Source organism: Myodes glareolus, chromosome 9, assembly GCF_982192425.1.
Source record: "Myodes glareolus chromosome 9, mMyoGla1.1, whole genome shotgun sequence".
NCBI lineage: Eukaryota > Metazoa > Chordata > Mammalia > Rodentia > Cricetidae > Myodes > Myodes glareolus.
The window spans coordinates 72526912-72546708 of record NC_142034.1 but is presented as its reverse complement, the minus strand read 5'-3'; the positions used below and the strand labels follow the sequence as shown (position 1 = coordinate 72546708).

At 41.0% G+C, this 19797-nt stretch overlaps 1 protein-coding gene across 10 annotated transcripts in view; it reads left to right on the top strand.

Annotated features, from left to right (window-relative positions):
* The first annotated feature begins 177 nt into the window (after nt 1-177).
* The window catches only part of Cdkl3 (cyclin dependent kinase like 3), a 107432-nt gene continuing 87812 nt past the window's right edge, over nt 178-19797 (top strand). For 6 of the 10 annotated variants that reach the window (XR_007232716.3, XR_015003570.2, XM_048437628.3 and 3 more), the window contains exons 1-3: nt 3658-3798; nt 4288-4467; nt 17778-17972. Coding sequence is in view for 8 of the 10 variants with exons in the window: in XM_048437628.3 (XP_048293585.2) it covers nt 4303-4467; nt 17778-17972 (360 nt within the window). In the remaining 2 variants the exon portion in view is untranslated. Of the gene's footprint in view, nt 387-3657; nt 3799-4284; nt 4468-17777; nt 17973-19797 lie in introns of those variants that run through there. The other 4 variants (XM_087910658.1, XM_087910660.1, XM_087910659.1 and 1 more) reach the window with 4 other exon arrangements.

The window sequence follows — 19797 nt, the reverse complement described above, 5'->3', positions numbered from 1 at the left end:
CCGGACGGGGAGAGACGGGCGCATCCGGAGCCTGAGATTTCAGGGAAAGGAGGTGGGGTGACGTAAGGTCACGTGACCGCTGGCGGCGTTGTCAACAATCCACCCCTGAGGGGGAGGGAGCGAAGTATCTAGAACCACGTGTCCCTGTGACGCCATTAAACAGGTCACGTGACGGCGTCGCCTGGCTCCTGGTTTTAGGTCTAACGAGGCAGGTCGCTGTGTTTAAGAGCGAGCTTGACACCTCTAACCGTATCTTGTTCTTTTGGCCCCAAGTACAGGAACTTTGCTGAAGGAGATGTTGTGGAAGGAGCCGCTTGCCTTCTAAGTCTTTAACACGGAACCAAAAAAAACCTGAATTCTCTATTTCAAGTGACTTAGCAACTTTGGTACGTGGGGCAGGTGCTGAAACGGTCGCGTAGACTTGTAATAATCAGCTTTGAATGCTAAGGCCAGCGCAAATGAGATGGCTCACAGGCTTTGGGACCAGTAACCTGTTCCTACTAGTGGAATTTCCATAGGGAAATGAGCATGGACTAGATTGTCCAAGTCTCTAAAGACGGCATAGAGCTAAAGAAATTGGAATCTGAGTTTGCCTGTGTTTGAGGCACAATTGTATTTTTCAAGAAATGTGGAGGTGTGATTTTAGAGCATATCAATGGGCTGCTGGTTGTCAAAGAAACGTACAGAAGTGATTCAGATGGGGGAGAGAGATGGTGCAGACGTGAGTGGGAGGTATTTCTTGAGTCTGAGATAACTCATTATAGCTCATTACAGGCTTTGGATAATTGCAAGGAGGGTACAAGAGGACCGGAAGTGCCCTGTTGTGGGTGCTGATGTGCAGCAGGCTCAGAAGCCTTGACCCTGTCCTCCTTTGCCGAGTCATGGAATACACACCCTCAGCTTCCAACTCCAGTTATGAGGATTTGTTAGTCAGGGGTACAGAACATTTTAGAAGACGCGGAATTCTTAGTTCTAGACAGGAGGAAGGGAATGAAAATCCACTGCTCCGCTCGTGCCCACGTTTTCAGGAAACCAGGAAAGCTTTACGCTTCCCACTGTCCTTACCCCTCCTCTCTTCAAACTCTGAATTCTCTTGGTTTAAAGGAACCTTGAGAACCCGATGGCTTGGTGCATTCTGCTAATCCCACCATTCAGGTAGTGGAAAGGATCAGGAGTTGAAGGGTAGGTAAGCCTCAGTGACAGTGAAATGGCGGCCACCCTGGGCCGCCTGAGACAGTCTCATTCTCCTATCCCCATCCCCTCTTCTCCCAGAAAAGTAATCTTGAGGTTTGTTAGGTAGATCTAAGTCTCCCTAGCCGCTGCTCCGTACTCGCAGAGTGACTCAGCTAAAAGTTAAATACTTCTTAACTTTTTTTTTCTCCTTTTTGAGGTATATGATAGAACCCCAGGGCCTTATATCCTTTTGTTTTGTTTTGTTTTTCAAGACATGGTTTCTCGGTGTAGCTTTGAAGCCTGTGCTGGAACTCATTCTGTAAACCAGGCTGGCCTCAAACTTACAGAGATCCGCCTGCCTCTGTCTCCCGAGTGCTGGGATTAAAGGCCTTTAACTTTTTATTGAGCAGGATGTGACAGTGCACAGATGTAGTCTCAGCACTAAATAGGTGGGGACAGGAGGACTCCAAATTCCACGCTGCCTTGAGCTGCATGGAGGGTTACTGTCTCTGGAAAGAATAGTGAGACCGGCCCCTTAGGGTCTCTGGGTGGGCCTTCAACTCCCTTTGAGTAGCTGGCATAGGTAACAGGAGTATTGCCTTTCCTTGTCTTTTTTTTTTTTTAATTTGCCATCCAGCCATACTATTCCTAATATTCCTCATGGTTAAGAACAAAGGCAGATAAATATGTGAAATGCTAAAGAGATTATTTTTTTAAAAAAAATCTCATTCTGTCGCTTATCTAGTAATTTAACTTAGAAATGGATGAGATAGTTTGATTTTTTTCCAAATGAAATGTTTTGACAAATTCCATGTACTTCCTAAAGTATTAGAGAGCAGAATATTAACAAACCCCACACAATTTCTTGGTCAGGCTGCTTGCTGTACACTTACAACTATGGTCTTAGAACTTAGCTTTTGTTTTTAAAAACAGGGTATGTGTAGCTCAGGCTGATCTGGAACTTGCTATGTAAACAAGGCTGTCCTCAGTCTCAATAGAGCTCTGCCTCTCCCCAGAGCACTGGGATTAGAATGGGTACCAGTGACTTGGCAGCTTTATTTGTGAGCTAAGTGAGGCCAGGAACTCAGTCTGGTTCATGCTTTACTCTTTGCAAATATTTAGTTCATAAAAATAGTAAATTAACATACAGCAGGTATCGTAGTGGTGAAAGGCTTAACTATGACATTTTGTTTGTTTTTTTCAAGAGAAGGTTTCTCTGTGCAACTGCCCTGGCTGCCCTGGAACTCGCTCTGTAGACCAGGCTGGCCTCGAACACAGAGATATGCCTCTGCCTCCCCATCCCTGAGCACTGGTATTAAAGGCTTACGCTACCACTGCCACATGGCTGACATTTTTATTTGTGTGGGGTAGGACAGACCGATGAGGATGTCGATGATACAGACACATGACAAACCCAAACCAGGTACCCATCCCTCCTTACTCTCAAGCTCCGAAATCCAGCCCTAACTGGATAGACAGGAGGAGATGCTCTAACTTGTTTTTAAATAAGCAGACTAGTTTCTTTTTTACGTACACTCCTCAACTCTCTTCTTGTGTACATTCATTTATTTTTGTGTGTAGGCCAGAGGACAAGTCGTCAGCTTCATAGCCTTTCTCCTGAGCTATCTCATTGAACTAGCTTTACTACTATTCCAGTTGAATCAGGATCTTTAGAGGTGGAGCCCTTCAGACACCTCTTCGGGTTATTAAATGTACATTCCGAAGTGTCCTTGTATATCACTCAGTTTAGCATTTCACATGTAGTGAGAACACTTTGTAAAAGGACTGCGAGGTCCTTTAAAGGCACAGGCCTTTAAGCACAGCACTCAAAGCAGACAGATGAACTCTTGGGAGTTCAAGGACAGCCTGGACTACAGGTGAGTCCCAGGCCAGCCAGAGCTACAAAGTAGACCCTGCCTCAAAACAAATAAAAAAAGGAGTACCAGTAGTTGGAAAACACGAAGGAATATCGAGAATCTTAAAGAACATTAGAAATAACATTAGAAATAAGTTAGGGGTGCAGTGAATGCTCAGTTAGAAATAAGTCAGGGGTGTAATGAATGCTGAGTTTATGGCTTACCACTGAGCTATGCCCTCTGCCTAAGAACCATCTTGTCCCTGTTTAAGGATCAATGTCGACTTTGAAGTCGAAATCAGGTGTATGGAATATTAATATAGCACTGGCAAACTAGTCACACAAGGCTTCCTTGGATCAGTTGTTTTTAATGATAATCAGCCTCTTAGGACGGGGCACAAGCAGGTGACCAGTCACCCTGGCGACAAAATGCCCTTTTCCCTGGCAGAAAGAGTCCTCGAGGGCATTCAATCTGCGACAAAAACCGCCTTTCCCCATTCTGCAAGCACGCGGGGCCTGCCGCACCATCTAGCTTCCGCTTCGTGTCACTTTCCCTTCCGGGTCGGGACCCCAGCGATTTCCAGTCTTGCGTAGTGCTGTTCGAACGCCGGCCCCGCCCCCACCCCGTTGCCAGGACGTCGGGCCGCCCAGAGCTGGCTAGGTCAGCTGGGAGAGGAGGCGTGGTGTCCCGCAGCCGGCTGGGGGACTTCGCGGAGCCGGGCCTGCGGGACTACAGGATGGGCTGAGTCGGCGGCGGCTCTCAGGACGAGGTGGACAGCCTGGCGGGAGGCGTGACCCGGGTCGTGGCTGCTTAGACTATGGGTTTCAGGAGAGGGCGGACCGCGTAGGCGAATGCGGTACCGAGGTGGGGGTTCCCACGCTTGTGGACCGTAGTTGGTCATAAGAAACCCGCAGTGTTTGTTAGAGGGATTTTTTAACCCGCCTTCCATCGTAGTTGCAGTTTTTTGAAAAGGGAACTTGTTTTCTAAATCACGTATTCTAAAAGGATTCCTGAATTAAGCGCGAATCAGACCTTCCTTAGTCCCAAAATGCTAGATTAATGCAGGACACCCCTGTGTTCTGGTGAAAGTTGGCGTTTCTCTGACAACCTAAGAGTTTCCACGAACAGGCTGTGCTGTAGCCAGCTCTCCTAGTTTTGTTTTTATATTTGAAAGTAAGGGGTTATCGACTCTATACATTATCCAGCTTGAAAATTTTAAGTGTGAACTTACAACATTTTCTTTATTTCTGTGAAGCAGAAGCCAGGCTTGAAAATGGAGATGTATGAAACTCTTGGAAAAGTGGGAGAGGGAAGTTATGGAACGGTCATGAAATGCAAACATAAGGATACTGGGCGGATAGTGGCCATTAAGATATTCTATGAGAAACCAGAAAAATCTGTCAACAAAATTGCAACGAGAGAAATAAAGTTTCTAAAGGTTTGTTTCTTTTGCCTTTTATTATATATATATATCCCCCATTGGGACTCATTTTGCTATGAAGTCCAGACTGGCCTGGAACACTTATTTTTTTCCCGTGCTGAGATTTACAGGCTACGTTACAACACCGGGCTTCTTTTGCCTTGATTGTGTAAGTCAAGCGAGAAATTGTTGTAGAATGAAGATAAAATGTATGAAAGAATATTTCCATTAACAATATACTGCATAGAGAAATTCTCATTTCCTATAGTTTGTAATTTTTAGTGATAAATATCTGCGTTCTTGTGTATAATATAATTATGATAATATTGTGAAGCTCACAGTTATAATGCTTAAAGACATCTGCTTTGTACAAAGGACGGTGGAAGAAGCTGAGACTAGAAAGAAGTAAAAATTTGTTCCTTAATGACTTATGACTAGGCAGGAGGTGTACAAAAGATAATCCTAATAAGAGTGACTCACACTGAGCCAGAGAGATGGCTCTGTAGTCAGAGCACTTGCTGCCCTTGGCGAGGACTAGAGTCAGTTCCTGGAATCCACAACTGCCTGTACCTCCAGCTCCCGGGGGACACCTGCAGGCTTGTGTGTGTGTGGAACCACATAACAACACAGTTGTTTTGTGTTTTTTAATGGTTACTATTAAATTTCACAAACTTCTGTTTGGCTGGGAAGGTTTCTTGCAGAAAACACGCTATGTTCTTGGCCTTGAAGGCTGTGTAGCATTTGGGTGAAGTGGAGCTACCATTGAGTTCCAGAATAACATAAGCATAGACAGACAAGAGCAAACAGAGCAAAAGTGGAAGGGAAAAGAACAGATACTTGTCTATGAGTTTCTTGTATAGAATTAGAATTCTAATTAGTGCAGTAAATTGGAAGTAGATTTTAAAGCGTTTTAGGCTAAGAAGTCAAAACTTGGTTTGGGGCTTGATCTGGAGTAGCTCCATTGGTAGAGTGCTGGTTGAGCATGTCCAAAGCCCTGGGTTTGTTCCCCAGAACCACATAAAACTGAGTGCGTGCAATCCTCTGTTATAGATTAAGTTCCAAATCAGCTTGGGGTACGTGACACCCTGACTCAAAGACACAAACCTGATGTTTTAGGAGATGGAAAATGAAGGTTTGAGTTAATTGTAAAGAATCCCTGTTAGGTAGCCAGGTGGTGATGGTGCATGCCTTTAATCCCAATACTTAGGAGGCAGAGGCAGGCAGATCTCTGTGAGTTTGAGACCAACCTAGTCTACAAGAGCTAGTTCCAGGACAGGCTCCAAAGCTACAGAGAAACCTTGTCTTTAAAAACCAAAAGAATTTTTTTAAAAAAGGAATCTGTTAGGTATTAATCTAGCAGTACTCTGTAGAATGTATCAAAAGACTGAAAGGGGTCTCGTGGGAATTTAATTCAGAAATCCTGCTAATCTCATGAGGCTTTTTTAGACTCCAGCAGTGTAAACGGCATGGAGAAGGAGTCAGAGATGTCCTTGAAGTTCAGAGAATGCTGCAGTTGATGCAAAGTGGAAGAGAATTTGAGACCTAGTTCAGTCTGGGACTGTTGACTTGGAGATGACAGGGATATTTAACTAAAGACTATTAGGCTTCTGCAAACAGCAACTGTGTCAGGAGAGATCAGGGCACTTTATGTGTGACAGGCGAAGAACTGAGGAGGTAAAAACAGAGTGTGACCATTCTTTGGGGACTGGGTCTAAAACTAGACACTGCAATGGAGAGCAGTGCTCCCGGTACAGATGTTCTGTCTTACTGTGCTTTCAGGGCTCTCACCTTGACAGTGGGGTCCAGATGTTTTACATGTGATGAAGAGTACAGCTTCTCTTGCCCATCTTTGTTGGTACAAAAGAAACATTTTCTTTTTGCTTTTTCAAGACAGGGTTTCTCTGTGTAACAGCCTGGTTGTCCTGGAACTAGCTCTTGTAGACCAGGCTGGTTTCAAACTCACAGAGATCTGTCTGCCTCTGCCTCCTGAGTGCTGGGATTAAAGGCATGCATCACCACTGCCCGGCATTTTTTTGGTCTATATTAGATAATATAAATCTAAATAGAATATTATGCTAGCACCTGTGGACAGTTGGAACTGCTATATTTCTAGAACGTATGAAGGAAAAGCAAAAACTAGTAAAGACATTATGATTTTTTTATGGAAGACACCAGTCCTTGCCTCATGAAATGAAACAGCACTGTCAGGCAGTATGTGCTCCTTAAGTGAGAAATCAAATTAGGAAATAATGGCTTTGAACTTTTCAACCTTCTGCCTTCACCTCCATAGTGCTGACATTGCATACATCATGCCTGTTTTTTTAATTTTTAAATTACATTTTGCCTTTGATTCTGGTGTGTGCATGATGTACATTGACAGTACACGTGTGGAGGCCACAGGGTAACTTGCAGAAGTTGAAGGGCTCTTGGTTGTCAGGCTTGACAAGTGCCTTTACCCTTTGAGCCATCTAGCCTCGCAGGAAACCTGTGTTGTTAGGGGGTCGCACTCAGGGCTTTGTCCACCAACTGAGTGCAGTGCCAGCTCCAGCCCTATTTAGTGATATTATAAAACTAACCAGTAGTGACAAGAACATGGAGATGAGCTTGAAAACATGTTTTGTTGTTATAACTATAGGCAAATAACTTATTTATTTGAGACAGGGTTTCATTATGTATCCTTGGATGTTTTGGAATTCGCTATGTAGGCCAGGCTGGTCTCAAACTCACTAATCTGCCTATCTCTGCCTACTGAATGCTGAGACTAAAGAAGGTATGTGGGACCATGTCTGGTATATGCAAATTGTTTTAAGACACTTTGTTTCTTTTGTTGTTGGTTTTTTAAAGACAGGGTCTCCCTATGTAGTCCTAGCTGCCCTGGAACTTCCAATGTAGAACAGACTAGCCTCTGACTTACAGAGAGAGAGAGAGAGCTGCTTCCTTCTGCCTTATGAATGTTGGAATTAAAGGCCTGTGACACCATAAGCAAGACACTTTAAACTATTCTCACTAACTTAGTATGGGATTCTCACCCTTCACTGTCCCTTCATTGCTGCCAGTGTGTCAATGCCGTGACACCGCACCAGAGCATCTTACTAAACAGAACAAAAATAGGAAAGGAGCTGGGCGGTGGTGGCGCACTTTAATCTCAGCACTCGGGAGGCAGAGACAGGTGGATCTCTGAGTTCGAGACCAGCCTGGTCTATAAGAGCTAGTTCCAGGACAGGCTTCAAAGCTACAGAGAAACCCTGTCTCCAAAAAACCAAAAATTTAGTAAAGGAACCTGGATTTCTACCAGTCATGTTTCAAGGATTTTTAGTCTCTATTAGTCACAGGAAAGTAGAAAACTTAACGTTGTACCATGCTGTGGGAGTTCCTTCAGCTCCTTCAGCCAATCGCCGCTGAGTTACCAGCCCATTGGGGCGTGGTCTCTCCCTTTAAAAAAAGCAGCGGCTGTCCTCCACTCTCTCTTTGTCTTCCGGCTCCGTTTCCGGCCCCTGGACTCCTTTCCTGTTCGCGCGGAGGGGCTGTTGTCTGGGACGGTAATCTGTAAGTTTTTTCCCCTTTGAATAAATAACCATTCTATTAATCATAATTCCAAACTGGTGTGGGATTGTCTGTGACTTACGCCTTCATCTGGCGCCCCACGTTTGGTTGTAGAACCCCCCCTTCCCCCCCACTCAACTGCTTGCTACCAGCTCGGCTAGTCACGAGACCTCCCTCAGCTGCGGCCTGTGCCCTGTGTGTGGAGCCAGCAGTTCAGTTAAACCCCACGCCTCCCAAGCTCCACAGGCTCGGGACAGTCTCTGCCTGCCTGGTTTGCTCTTTTCTGAGTTGTTTTTAAATTTCCCTTGTAAGTGCGGTGCTTTAGTGGCGTGAATCAGAACGACTCGGTCACGTGGAGGCATACGCGGCTTCCGGGTTGCTCTTTTCTACCCCTGGATTCTGGGTTTCTGGTTCCGTGTATGGAATTGATTTAATTAAACTTTCTTTCTTGAGCAACTTATATTTCCTAGTTTTTAACAAATACTAAGGCAGACACTGAAACAGGACCTGTTTAAGTCACCTTTGCAGTGGTTCTAGTCGCAACTTGGCAACAGCGCCGCCAACTAGACAAGAGGTAATATGGCAGTTTTTGTTTCCAACGCCAATTTTACTGTTTTCTTTATTAATACAATGGATTATGTCATGCAAGGTTTATATGACTATGGGAATATATTAATTTACTTGTTGCTAGGTTTCAGTTTTCTTTTCAATATTTTATCATTAAGAAAGATACGATTTTTACGGACTAATATTGAACAACTAGTTGAAAGGATTAAAATTATTGAAAATCAGGGGTTATCTGAACAAGTGGATACTATGATAGACAAAATTGACTCCATGTCCAAGGGTACTAGGAAGTTACCTGAAAGGGTACAGGCTGTTGAATTTGACGTTCAGATGTTACCACAAAGTTTTGATAAGGTAACAGATAGAATGAACCTCCAGAATGGGAACCAAAAAACTGATACCTTAGTGAAATTACTAGAAACACGGGTAGGTCAGGAGATTCAGGATTTAAGGGATACAATGATAAAAAGATTAGAAATGATTGAAGAAACTATTGGAGCTGGTGAACAGAGTAAGAAGGCACAAGGACAGGATACAATGCCACCACCAGCTGTTAGAACTGGCTTACCCAGGGTCCTAACAACATACCCTGTAATTTATTCTGACAAAGGGTTAACTTCCAAAGGCTCAAAGGGAGTTAAAGAAGCTAGATGGACACCAATAGCAATGAATGATTTAAAAGAAATTAAGCAAGCTGTCGTTAACTTTGGCTTGCACTCTGCATTTGTTAAGGAAATGATAAGGACTTGGGCTTCTAATGTCAGAGCTACCCCCCATGATTTCTCTCAGCTAGTGTCTGCAGTTTTAGATGATGGGCCTTCCTTGATGTTTGGAATTTATTTCAGAGAAGAATCCAAACATATGGAACAGCAAGGAAGAGCAAAAGGTGTGGAGGTTTCCCAAGATCAAATTCTTGGTGTAGGAGCATATGCTGATCCACAGGTCCAAGCTCTTTATGATGAAGAAGTGCTGTCCTTATGTCACAAAGCAGCCTTGAATGCTTTGAATAGAATACAAGATCCAGCAAAAAGGGTCGAATCATATACCAGGGTTAGGCAGGGACAGAGAGAACCCTTTACTGACTTTGTGCAAAGATTAATTAAGGCTCTGGACATAGGGGTAACAGACCCAGAAGCTAGACGAATACTTCTTGAATCTCTAGCTTTTGAAAATGCAAATACTGAATGTAAAAAGATAATTGGGCCTTTAAGATCTAGATCAGCACCAATGGAAGAATGGATACAGCATACAATGAATGTTGAGATGTTTAGCTATAACGATGAATCCTGGGTAGGAGAAGCGATTTCCAAAGCTATGAGGAGACATCAAACTACCAGGTGTTTTAATTGTGGTAAATTAGGACATCTGAAAAGGGATTGCAGGCAAAGAAATCCTAGGAATAATATCTCCTCTGGGAATGACAAAAGTAGGAGATCTCAGCCTTCAGGTATATGCAGAAGATGCGGTAAAGGCCAACATTGGTCCAACGAATGCAGGTCAACAACAGACAGACAAGGCAACCCGATACCATCGGGAAACTCCTTGAGGGGCCTCTCGCAGGCCCCCAAGCCAAAAGTGGCCCAGTCATTCCCAGTTACAGTCGAAAATGTGTCTCACCAAGAAAATTAAAAACTCCAATGTCTGCCGTAAAAAGTAATACTGGTCTAAATGATGAATTACATGTGGAGAATGAGTCAAAAAATTCAGGAGGACAGAGTAAACGTATATTTTGGCAAACGTATATTAACGATCAAAGACCAAAGCTAAGAGTCTGTATAAATGGCATTTTTATTGAAGGCTTATTAGACACAGGTGCGGATGTAAGTATAATTACTCCAGAATCCTGGCATCCGAATTGGCCTCTTCATGAGGTAGATGTTCAGTTCCTGGGAATTGGAACCCTATCTCGTGTAAAACAAAGCACAAGATGGGTGGAATGCATAGGGCCTGAAGGGCAAATAGGAAGATTAAGGCCATATATAGCAAATATTGCAATAAATTTATGGGGCCGTGACCTGCTACAGCAATGGAATACCCAGATTAACATTCCTGTAGTTCCAGGAACTCACAATTCTGGGAAGGATATAATGAGGTATTATGGAAAAAGGTCACCAGCCATTCAGGCTGTACAAGAACACACAGCCAATAGCAAACCTTTAGAGGTACCAACAGCCCTACCTTTAAAATGGCTAACTGAGAAGCCAATATGGATCAAGCAGTGGCCTCTAGCTGAAGATAAGTTACAGGCTTTGGAACAGCTGGTACAAGAGCAACTAGATGCTAACCATATTGAAGAATCAACCAGCCCTTGGAATTCTCCTGTGTTTGTTGTAAAAAAGAAATCTGGTAAATGGAGAATGGTGACAGATCTAAGAGCTGTCAACAAGGTAATTCAGCCTATGGGTCCGCTACAATCTGGAATTCCTTTGCCTTCTCTATTACCAAGAGGATGGCCTCTTATAGTTATTGATTTGAAAGATTGTTTTTTCACTATACCTTTGCAAAAAAAGGATAGAGAAAAATTTGCCTTCACAGTGCCTACTTATAATAATTCTCAGCCTACTAGGAGATATCAATGGACTGTCCTCCCACAGGGGATGCTCAATAGTCCCACATTGTGTCAATATTTTGTTAATAAGCCACTGGAAATAATTCGTAAGCAATTTCCCAAGTCCATAATTTATCATTACATGGATGACATTTTATTATCTGATTCAAATAAAGATATTTTGGAAAGTATGTTTGAAGAAGTAAAGAAAGTTTTGCCTAGGTGGGGATTACAAATTGCCCCTGAAAAGATTCAAAGAGGAGATTCTATTAATTACCTAGGCTACAGAATAGGGTTAGAGAAAATTCGAACACAAAAGGCACAAATTAGGAGAGACCGGTTACGGACTCTTAATGACTTCCAAAGATTGTTAGGAGATATTTCCAGTCTACGACCAGCTGTTGGGATAACACCTGATCTAATAGTTCATTTAAACAAAACCTTAGATGGTGATAAGGATTTGAATAGTCCCAGAAAATTGACAGTTGAAGCAGAAAAGGAACTGACAATGATTGAGGAAAAATTACAGGAGGCACATGTGGATAGGGTCAACCCTAATCTTAGTTCCATCCTAGTCATACTGCCTTCCAGAATTTCTCCTACAGGGATTTTAATGCAGAGGGAAGATATTATTTTAGAGTGGATATTTATACCTCATAAACCAAGTAAAAAATTAAAAACTTATGTAGAAAAGGTTTCAGAATTAATTATAAAAGGTAAACTGAGACTTCGTCAACTAGCAGGTATAGACCCAGCAGAAATTATAGTGCCTTTTACTACTGAGGAAATAAGAAAGTTATGGGAAGATAATGAACCATGGCAAAGAGCTTGTGCTAATTTTTTGGGAGAAATTAGCAGCAACTATCCCAAAAGTGATAGACTTAACCTCATAAAGAGAACTTCTTGGATTCTTCCTAGAATTGTACGTGATGCTCCAATAACTGGAGCTCGGACATTTTATACCGATGCAAATAAATCAGGGAAAGCAGGTTATAAATCAGAAGAATTGAGTAAGGTGGAACAAAGCCCTTATAATTCTGTCCAGAAGGCAGAATTATATGCCATTCTTATGGTGCTAAGGGATTTTAAAGAACCTCTTAATATAGTTACAGATTCACAATATGCAGAAAGAGTTATCTTGCATATTGAAACCGCTAAATTCATACCAGATGACACAGAGTTGACTTCATTGTTTATCGAGGTACAGGACATAATTAGGAATAGGCTTTGTCCAATGTACATAACACACATCCGGTCCCATACCGGTCTGCCTGGGCCTCTAGCACAAGGTAACGCTGAAATTGACCAATTATTGATTGGAAGCGTTCTGCAGGCCTCAAAATTTCATAAAAAACATCATGTCAATAGTAAAGGCTTAAAGAAAGAGTTTTCCATTACATGGCAACAAGCTAAGGACATTATAAAGAGATGTCCTACTTGTTCTTTCTATAATCAAACACCATTGCCTGCAGGGAGTAACCCAAAGGGTACTCAAAGGAATGAAATCTGGCAGATGGATGTGTTCCACTTTATGGAATTTGGTAAATTAAAATATGTACACCACACCATAGACACGTATTCAGGTTTTCAATGGGCAACTGCCCTGAGCTCAGAAAAGGCTGATTCGGTAATCACACATTTATTGGAAGTTATGGCCATCATGGGTATACCTGCACAAATAAAGACAGACAATGGTCCAGCATATGTATCTAAGAAAATGAAACGCTTCTTTGCTTATTATAATATAAAACACGTTACAGGTATACCAAATAATCCTACAGGTCAGGCAGTTATAGAAAGATCAAATCGTACTATAAAGGATATGCTAAACAAACAGAAAGGGATGAAAGATACCCCCAGAAATAGATTGCATAATGCTTTATTAACCTTGAATTTTCTTAATGCTAATGAGAAAGGAACAACAGCAGCAGAGAGGCATTGGATAATGGAAAAAACTTCTGAACTAAACCAACCTGTTTATTTCAAAGACGTGCTGACCTCTCAATGGAAGCCAGGAGATGTGCTACGTTGGGGAAGGGGTTTTGCTCTTGTTTCCACAGGAGAAGAAAAATTGTGGATACCATCAAAATTAATAAAGGTTCGATTTGAAGAGGAGAAACCTCTTGGAAAGGAGAAATGACAGCATCTACAATGATGATAACCATACAGGTGGTAAGAAAAGCATATAGAATGGGGGCAGGGTTCTGTTCTTATCTCCACAGGAAAACACTGATCTTTGAAAAGTTCAAGGGACCCTGGATATTTGAATACTGACAGATGGAAAATAACGGCCCAATAGGGACTATCAAGAAAACTGAATAGGTTCTGTAAGTACCATATACTAAATCATATTTCTAAATTTATAGAGCTGGTTTTAGAGTTGGACTCTGGCTCAGTCCCTCTCTAATTCCAAGCCTGTTGTTTAAAGAAAAACCCAGAGTTTCTGGAGTTTCTGTCTCATGTCAAGAGCCATGATATGGGACAGAAAGAAATATGAGTTTAGAAAACATCTTTACTTTTCTTCATATCTATCATACCTTCATTAAATATATCTATCATGTCTCTCATTGAATATAGGTATTCATGTATATGTCTATATAATTAATGTTTAAGTTTTCCACAATGAACAATGAGTTTTTCCTACAGTGACATTTGAAGTTTCCAGGAAGAAGATGGGGCCCCATAACAACAACTCCACCTGGTTGATATGACGTCATGATACTGATAGCGCTACTACAAGACCTGTTTTGGGTACCAGCTGCACAAGACGGTTCCAACGTGCTAAAATGGTGCACATCTTGTACAACATTCTGGCCAGACCTCCACAAAATACTCAGAGACTATTTGCAATTTTAAAAGACATTGATCTTGAAATTTAACCATCATTTTACTTTCACAGGATCCCCCAGAAAGAACGTCGCCCCCATGACAGCTGGAAGTAATTCTAGAGAACGACGTCCCCTCTCCCAATAAAGTTTGTCCTTGGGTTTAGGGACATCATTTAGGGGTTGGTTATAATTAGTATACGGTTGAGGGTTGGGGGAGGAATTTTATAAGCACAGGAATCTTAAAAAAAAAAAAAAAAAAGAAGGGATAATTGGATTATGGGATAAATAGATTTGTACTTGTGAGTTATTGCTTTTAGACAAACATATTGGTATCGATTCTTATATATTGATACAAAGTTAAATTATGTTGACTATTTTATGCATGCATGCTTCATGCTTCTACCTCTGTTTAAAACATTTTTATGTATTTGTATATATATATTGTATTGATATATGTATATTTACCATATTGCATTGTACACTTCTACCTCTGATTAAGATACTTATATATTGTTTATGTATTGATATATATTTACCATATTGCAATGTATACTTGCACATTGTTTATATTTGGAGGTCTCATTGTCCTCATTTATTGCACACTTGTTTATTATCTCAGTCTTTAAGTTAGATAGATATTGAGAATTATATAGATCAACAGTCATCTAAGTTTGTCATTTATAATTAGACTAATCAGGTTCTTTAGATATATAGAGATTATATTCAGTATAGATAGATAATCTTCAACCTCTTCAAAGAGCTGTAGAAAATGGCCTTTAATCTAATTCAGAGTTCTATGGTAGGGAGACACAATCACTCCTGGCAACATTGATCTATGCCCGAGAGAATGTTGAGCACCAAAGACACTCCACCTGGAGCCTTTCTTCTTGGCAGAACTGGCCTTTGGGTAAAGAAATGCTCATACCTCAACTACTGACAGAGTTACAGAATATCCGTAAATGGATAAAACAAGACTGTCATATCCTGCCAAGACAGGGTAAGATAGTTTTGAAGTTTCTTGCCTTTGAAAATGGTATGTCAGTTACATCAGGCCTTAGCCAAAGTTGGTTGCTTCAACGCTGCAAATGTGACTTTGGGTGTTTGTCCAGGTAGCCAGTTGTCTCTGCGATTTGGTACATGTTCTGGAAGTTGTTTGATTGCACTTCCTAATTACTCAGATAACATTATTTCCCTTCTCAGATCTTCGATGGGATTGAAGATTATATAAATGTAGTTACTTTCCTTTCATGACTTGGCCAAGTTATTTGTTATACAAGACTTAAGCTAGTTAGAATAGGATATTTGTATTTATTGTATATAATTTCGTAGGTTTGTACTTATTGTATATAATTGCGTAGTAGGCTTAGAACTCTCTTACTTAAACAAAAGGGGGAGATGCTGTGGGAGTTCCTTCAGCTCCTTCAGCCAATCGCCGCTGAGTTACCAGCCCATTGGGGCGTGGTCTCTCCCTTTAAAAAAAGCAGCGGCTGTCCTCCACTCTCTCTTTGTCTTCCGGCTCCGTTTCCGGCCCCTGGACTCCTTTCCTGTTCACGCGGAGGGGCTGTTGTCTGGGACGGTAATCTGTAAGTTTTTTCCCCTTTGAATAAATAACCATTCTATTAATCATAATTCCAAACTGGTGTGGGATTGTCTGTGACTTACGCCTTCAGTACCACTAGAATAAAAGCATTTTCTTAAAAAAAAAAATTGTAGTTTGTGGGGCTGGAGAGGTGGCTCAGCGCTTAGGAGCCCTCGCTGCCCTTCCACAGGACCGAAGTTCAGCCCAGTAGCCATCTGGTGGCTCACAACCATCCATGTTGAGACCTGGTGCCCTCTTCTGGCCTGCAGGCAGACATATAGGCACAACACTGTATACATAATAAATGAATAAATTTTTAAAGTAAATTATAGTTTACTAGTGAATCTACTAATGAAAATATCTCATTTTATCCAAATTTATAAATATTTTTGTTAATTTAAAAAGTTAAATATTTCAAAATTGATTGTAGTAAGGACAATAGTTGAAAAAATAGAATAGGCTACTTAAATATTAAGCTTCATTTGTCTTCTATGCTGCTACATGGCGATTATTTAAAAGCACTTATTTGATGTATGTGTTTGAAGTGCATGTGTACCTGGATGTCAGCGATGAGGGTTGTGTGTTTGCCTCTTACCACATTCTACCTTATTTTTGGGAACAGAATCTGTCATTGAATTTGAAGCTATCAATTAAGCTTGAAATGGCTGAGCAGTGAGCTGCCCCTCTATCCACCCGACTTTACCTCACCCAGCTAGTTACAGGCACGTTACAGGCACCTGCTGCTATATCTGGTTTATCTGTGGTTGCTAGGGATTGAACTCAGGTACTCGTGTACATATCAAGCATTTTCCCACTAAGCCATCTTTCCAACTCCTTAAAATTATTTTGACCATGGTTGATAGGAGCACAAAAAAGAATTTTTATTTTTAAAATTACTTATTTAATTTTTGTTTGCATGAAATGAAGATCTTGCTGTATTTATTGCCTAGGCTGGCCTCAGATTTATCTTCCTGTCTCAACCTCCTGAGTAGCTGAGACAAAAGGTGTTTCGTTTCTTTATTTTTTTTTAATTTTTAAAAATTTTTTTCCGTTTTTTCTTTTTGTTCTTTTTTCTTTTTTGGGGTGTTTTGTTTCTTAGTAGAATTGTAGAATAAACAATGAATTAAAAAACCAGAAATATTTGCATATTTATGCTATTTCCATGGTTATAAATTATTTCATATATTTGAAGATTTTTAAAACATGTTTTGATATTCTTTTGATTATCAAGTGAATTAAAAATGACTCCTAGAACTTATGGTTTATTCTCTAAAGTTTAGGACCAAAATGAGAGAATAAGTTATATAAATTTATAGCGTATGCTCAATGATGTTGAAATATACGTGTGGGCTGGAGAGATGGCTCAGTGGCTAAGAGCACTTATTCTTGCAGAAGACCCAGGTTTGTTTCCTGGCACCCACATAGTGATTCACAACCATCCTTAACTCCAGTTCCAGGGGATCCAACATCACCCTCTTCTGACCTCTAGGTACCAGGAGTGCACATGATATACATGTATGCGTATAGACCAGCACACATACATAAATTGTAAAAGTGTAAAAACCCATGCTCATCTGAAACATACTCAGCTCAGCATGTGAGAATATCCCAAGTTCAGTTTCCAAAAAACAAAACATCTGCTGATAAATGTGGTGGTTTATGTCTTTAATCCCAGCACCCAGTACTTCAGAAGCTGAGACAGAAAGGTTGTGAGTTCTGGTCTAGTCTGGGATACATAGCAAGCCCTTGTCTCTAAAAATCAAAAGAAAGAACAACAACAACAAAATTAGCAAATATGAAACAATGTCCATTTAATTTTATTTATTGATTTTTATATGTTTTGTTTTGAGACCATCTCACTCTGTAACTCTGCCTAGCCTGGAACTCCCTGTGTAAACTAGGCTAGCGTTGAACTCAGAGATGGACCCGCCTCTGCCTTCCAAGTGCTGGATGCAGTCCTCTTAAATCTCATGTGTTAAGTACAAACCAAATTAAAAGGTAGCAAAACAGTTCTCATTGTATTGTGGTACTTCAGTGCTAAATTGTTTTAATAAGCTATCTTGTCAACATGTCTCACCTTTCTCTAGAGAACAAGAAACCACTTACAGTAAATTTTACACATTAAGAATGTGCCAGATCACTTGAGATGTTCCTGTTAAAAGAAGTTGAAACTGTTCCTTTTTTTTTTCAAAATTATATAGGTGTTTGAATGAATTACTGCTTGGAACAATTTTATTTTAAACTCTGTTTCTTTTGTTAATAGCAATTTCGGCATGAAAACCTGGTCAATCTGATTGAAGTTTTTAGACAAAAAAAGAAAATTCATTTGGTATTTGAATTTATTGACCACACAGTCTTAGATGAGTTGCAACATTACTGTCACGGACTAGAGAGTAAGCGACTGAGAAAGTACCTGTTCCAGATTCTTCGAGCGATTGAGTATCTTCACAATAATAATGTAAGTGCTTCAGAGGGAGCCCAGCTGGGATGGCTATGACTCACAAGTGCCATTTGAATAGTTCTATTTTTAACAGAGGTTGTTAAGATTTTTCTGTGTATCATACTAATAGACTTCCTGAAAATGAAAAGGAGGATATTGCTTTTCAGCTTATTTGCAGAACCCCAAAGCATTTATTGAGTACTTAGTAATTGCAATGATAAGGTAGGCTGAGTCTGAGGTACTGTTAGTTTCCCATAGGCTGTGATGAAAACAACTATGAGAATAACTTAAAGAGAGGAAATACTGTTTTGCCTCATGATTTCAGAGGTTTCAGTCCATAATTCTTTTCAAGTATCATGGCTTCAGGAGCATGGGACAGTGTGCTCGTCTCATGGTAGACAAGCAACAGAAAGAGAAAGGGTCCCGGACAAGGTGTGTTCCCTCAAGGACATGCCCTGGTGACCCATTTCTTGCTAGACACCCTCCTGAAGTTTCCCGAGCCACCTCCACCAGCAGCAGCAGTGGTGATATGCTCTTCAATGAAATGAGCCTTTTCGAAGGGGACACTTCACATCCAATCAATGGCAGATGCTAAAAGTAGTATTAATGATTTGGTTTAAAGGACTCATCATTGAACTGAAATTTATCTCTGAGAAGATGCATCAAAATGTTGAAAGTCAGAGCTGTGCTTTCATGAAGATTCCTTTAAATGAAGGGAGGTTTGGGGCCAGGAGATGGATATTAGGTAAAGGAATGGGAAGTCAGGGGATCTGTAGAAGGTAGAGCAAAGTGTCCATCACTCAACCTGTAAAAAAAAAATTGAGAAAAAAGCCCAGCTGATTTCTAGTACTGACTTTAGTATTTAAGTAGTAATGTTGCTCATTAGGTTTTTGGAGACATGGCCTTTATGTAGTCCTTGCTGTCCTGAAACCTGATGTGTAGACCAGGCTGGCCTTGAACTCACAGAGATCATCTTGTCTCTGTCTCCTGGAAGGCCGGGATTAAAGGCGCATGCTGTCAAAGCCCAACCTAACTTAGCAGTTTTGTGACACTTTATTTTTTTCAGATGGCTGACTTTCTGGAAAGTAGTCAGGAAATAGCGATACATTATATATTCAGAAAAAAGTAGTAAAATCCTCAAAAATATTTTGTTTTTGTCTTTTGAAACAAGGTTCTCAATGGGTAGCCCAGGCTAATACCAAACTCAGTATGTATCCCAGGTTAGTCTCAAGCTCCAGGTCTTTCTGCCTTAGCCTTCAGAGTACTGAGATCATAGTGTAAGCCACTGGCTTGCATCAGCAATCATTTTGTCTAGTTGATACTGGTACAGCTGTATACTCCAGGATTTCTCTGATAGCTTTTACTGCTTTGATTTGCTAATAATGCCACATATTTCATGTCATTGAAAACTATTGTGGGGCTGGAGAGATGACTCAGAGGTTAAGAGCACTGACTGCTCTTCCAGAGGTCCTGAGTTCAATTCCCAGCAACCACATGGCGGCCCACAACCATCAGTAATGAGATCTGGTGCCCTCTTCTGGCCTGAAGGCATACATGCAGGAAGAACCCTGTATATATAATTAATAAATAAGTCTTTATTTGAAAAAGAAAAAAAAAAACTATTGTGGTAGCAATTAGAGTTGATGTGGTAATGTCCTTGCCAGCTAGATCCAAGATGAGGCAGTTGTGAGACCATCAGGTGCATATAGCGCTGGGCATGTGGTACACACTCAGCAGGCCATGGCAGGAGCGTCACTGCAAGTTCAGGCCAGCACTGCTGCTTGATAAGACCCTGTCTCAGAAATGAAGCACACAATATTTTCACCACAAGTTATCTCTGAAA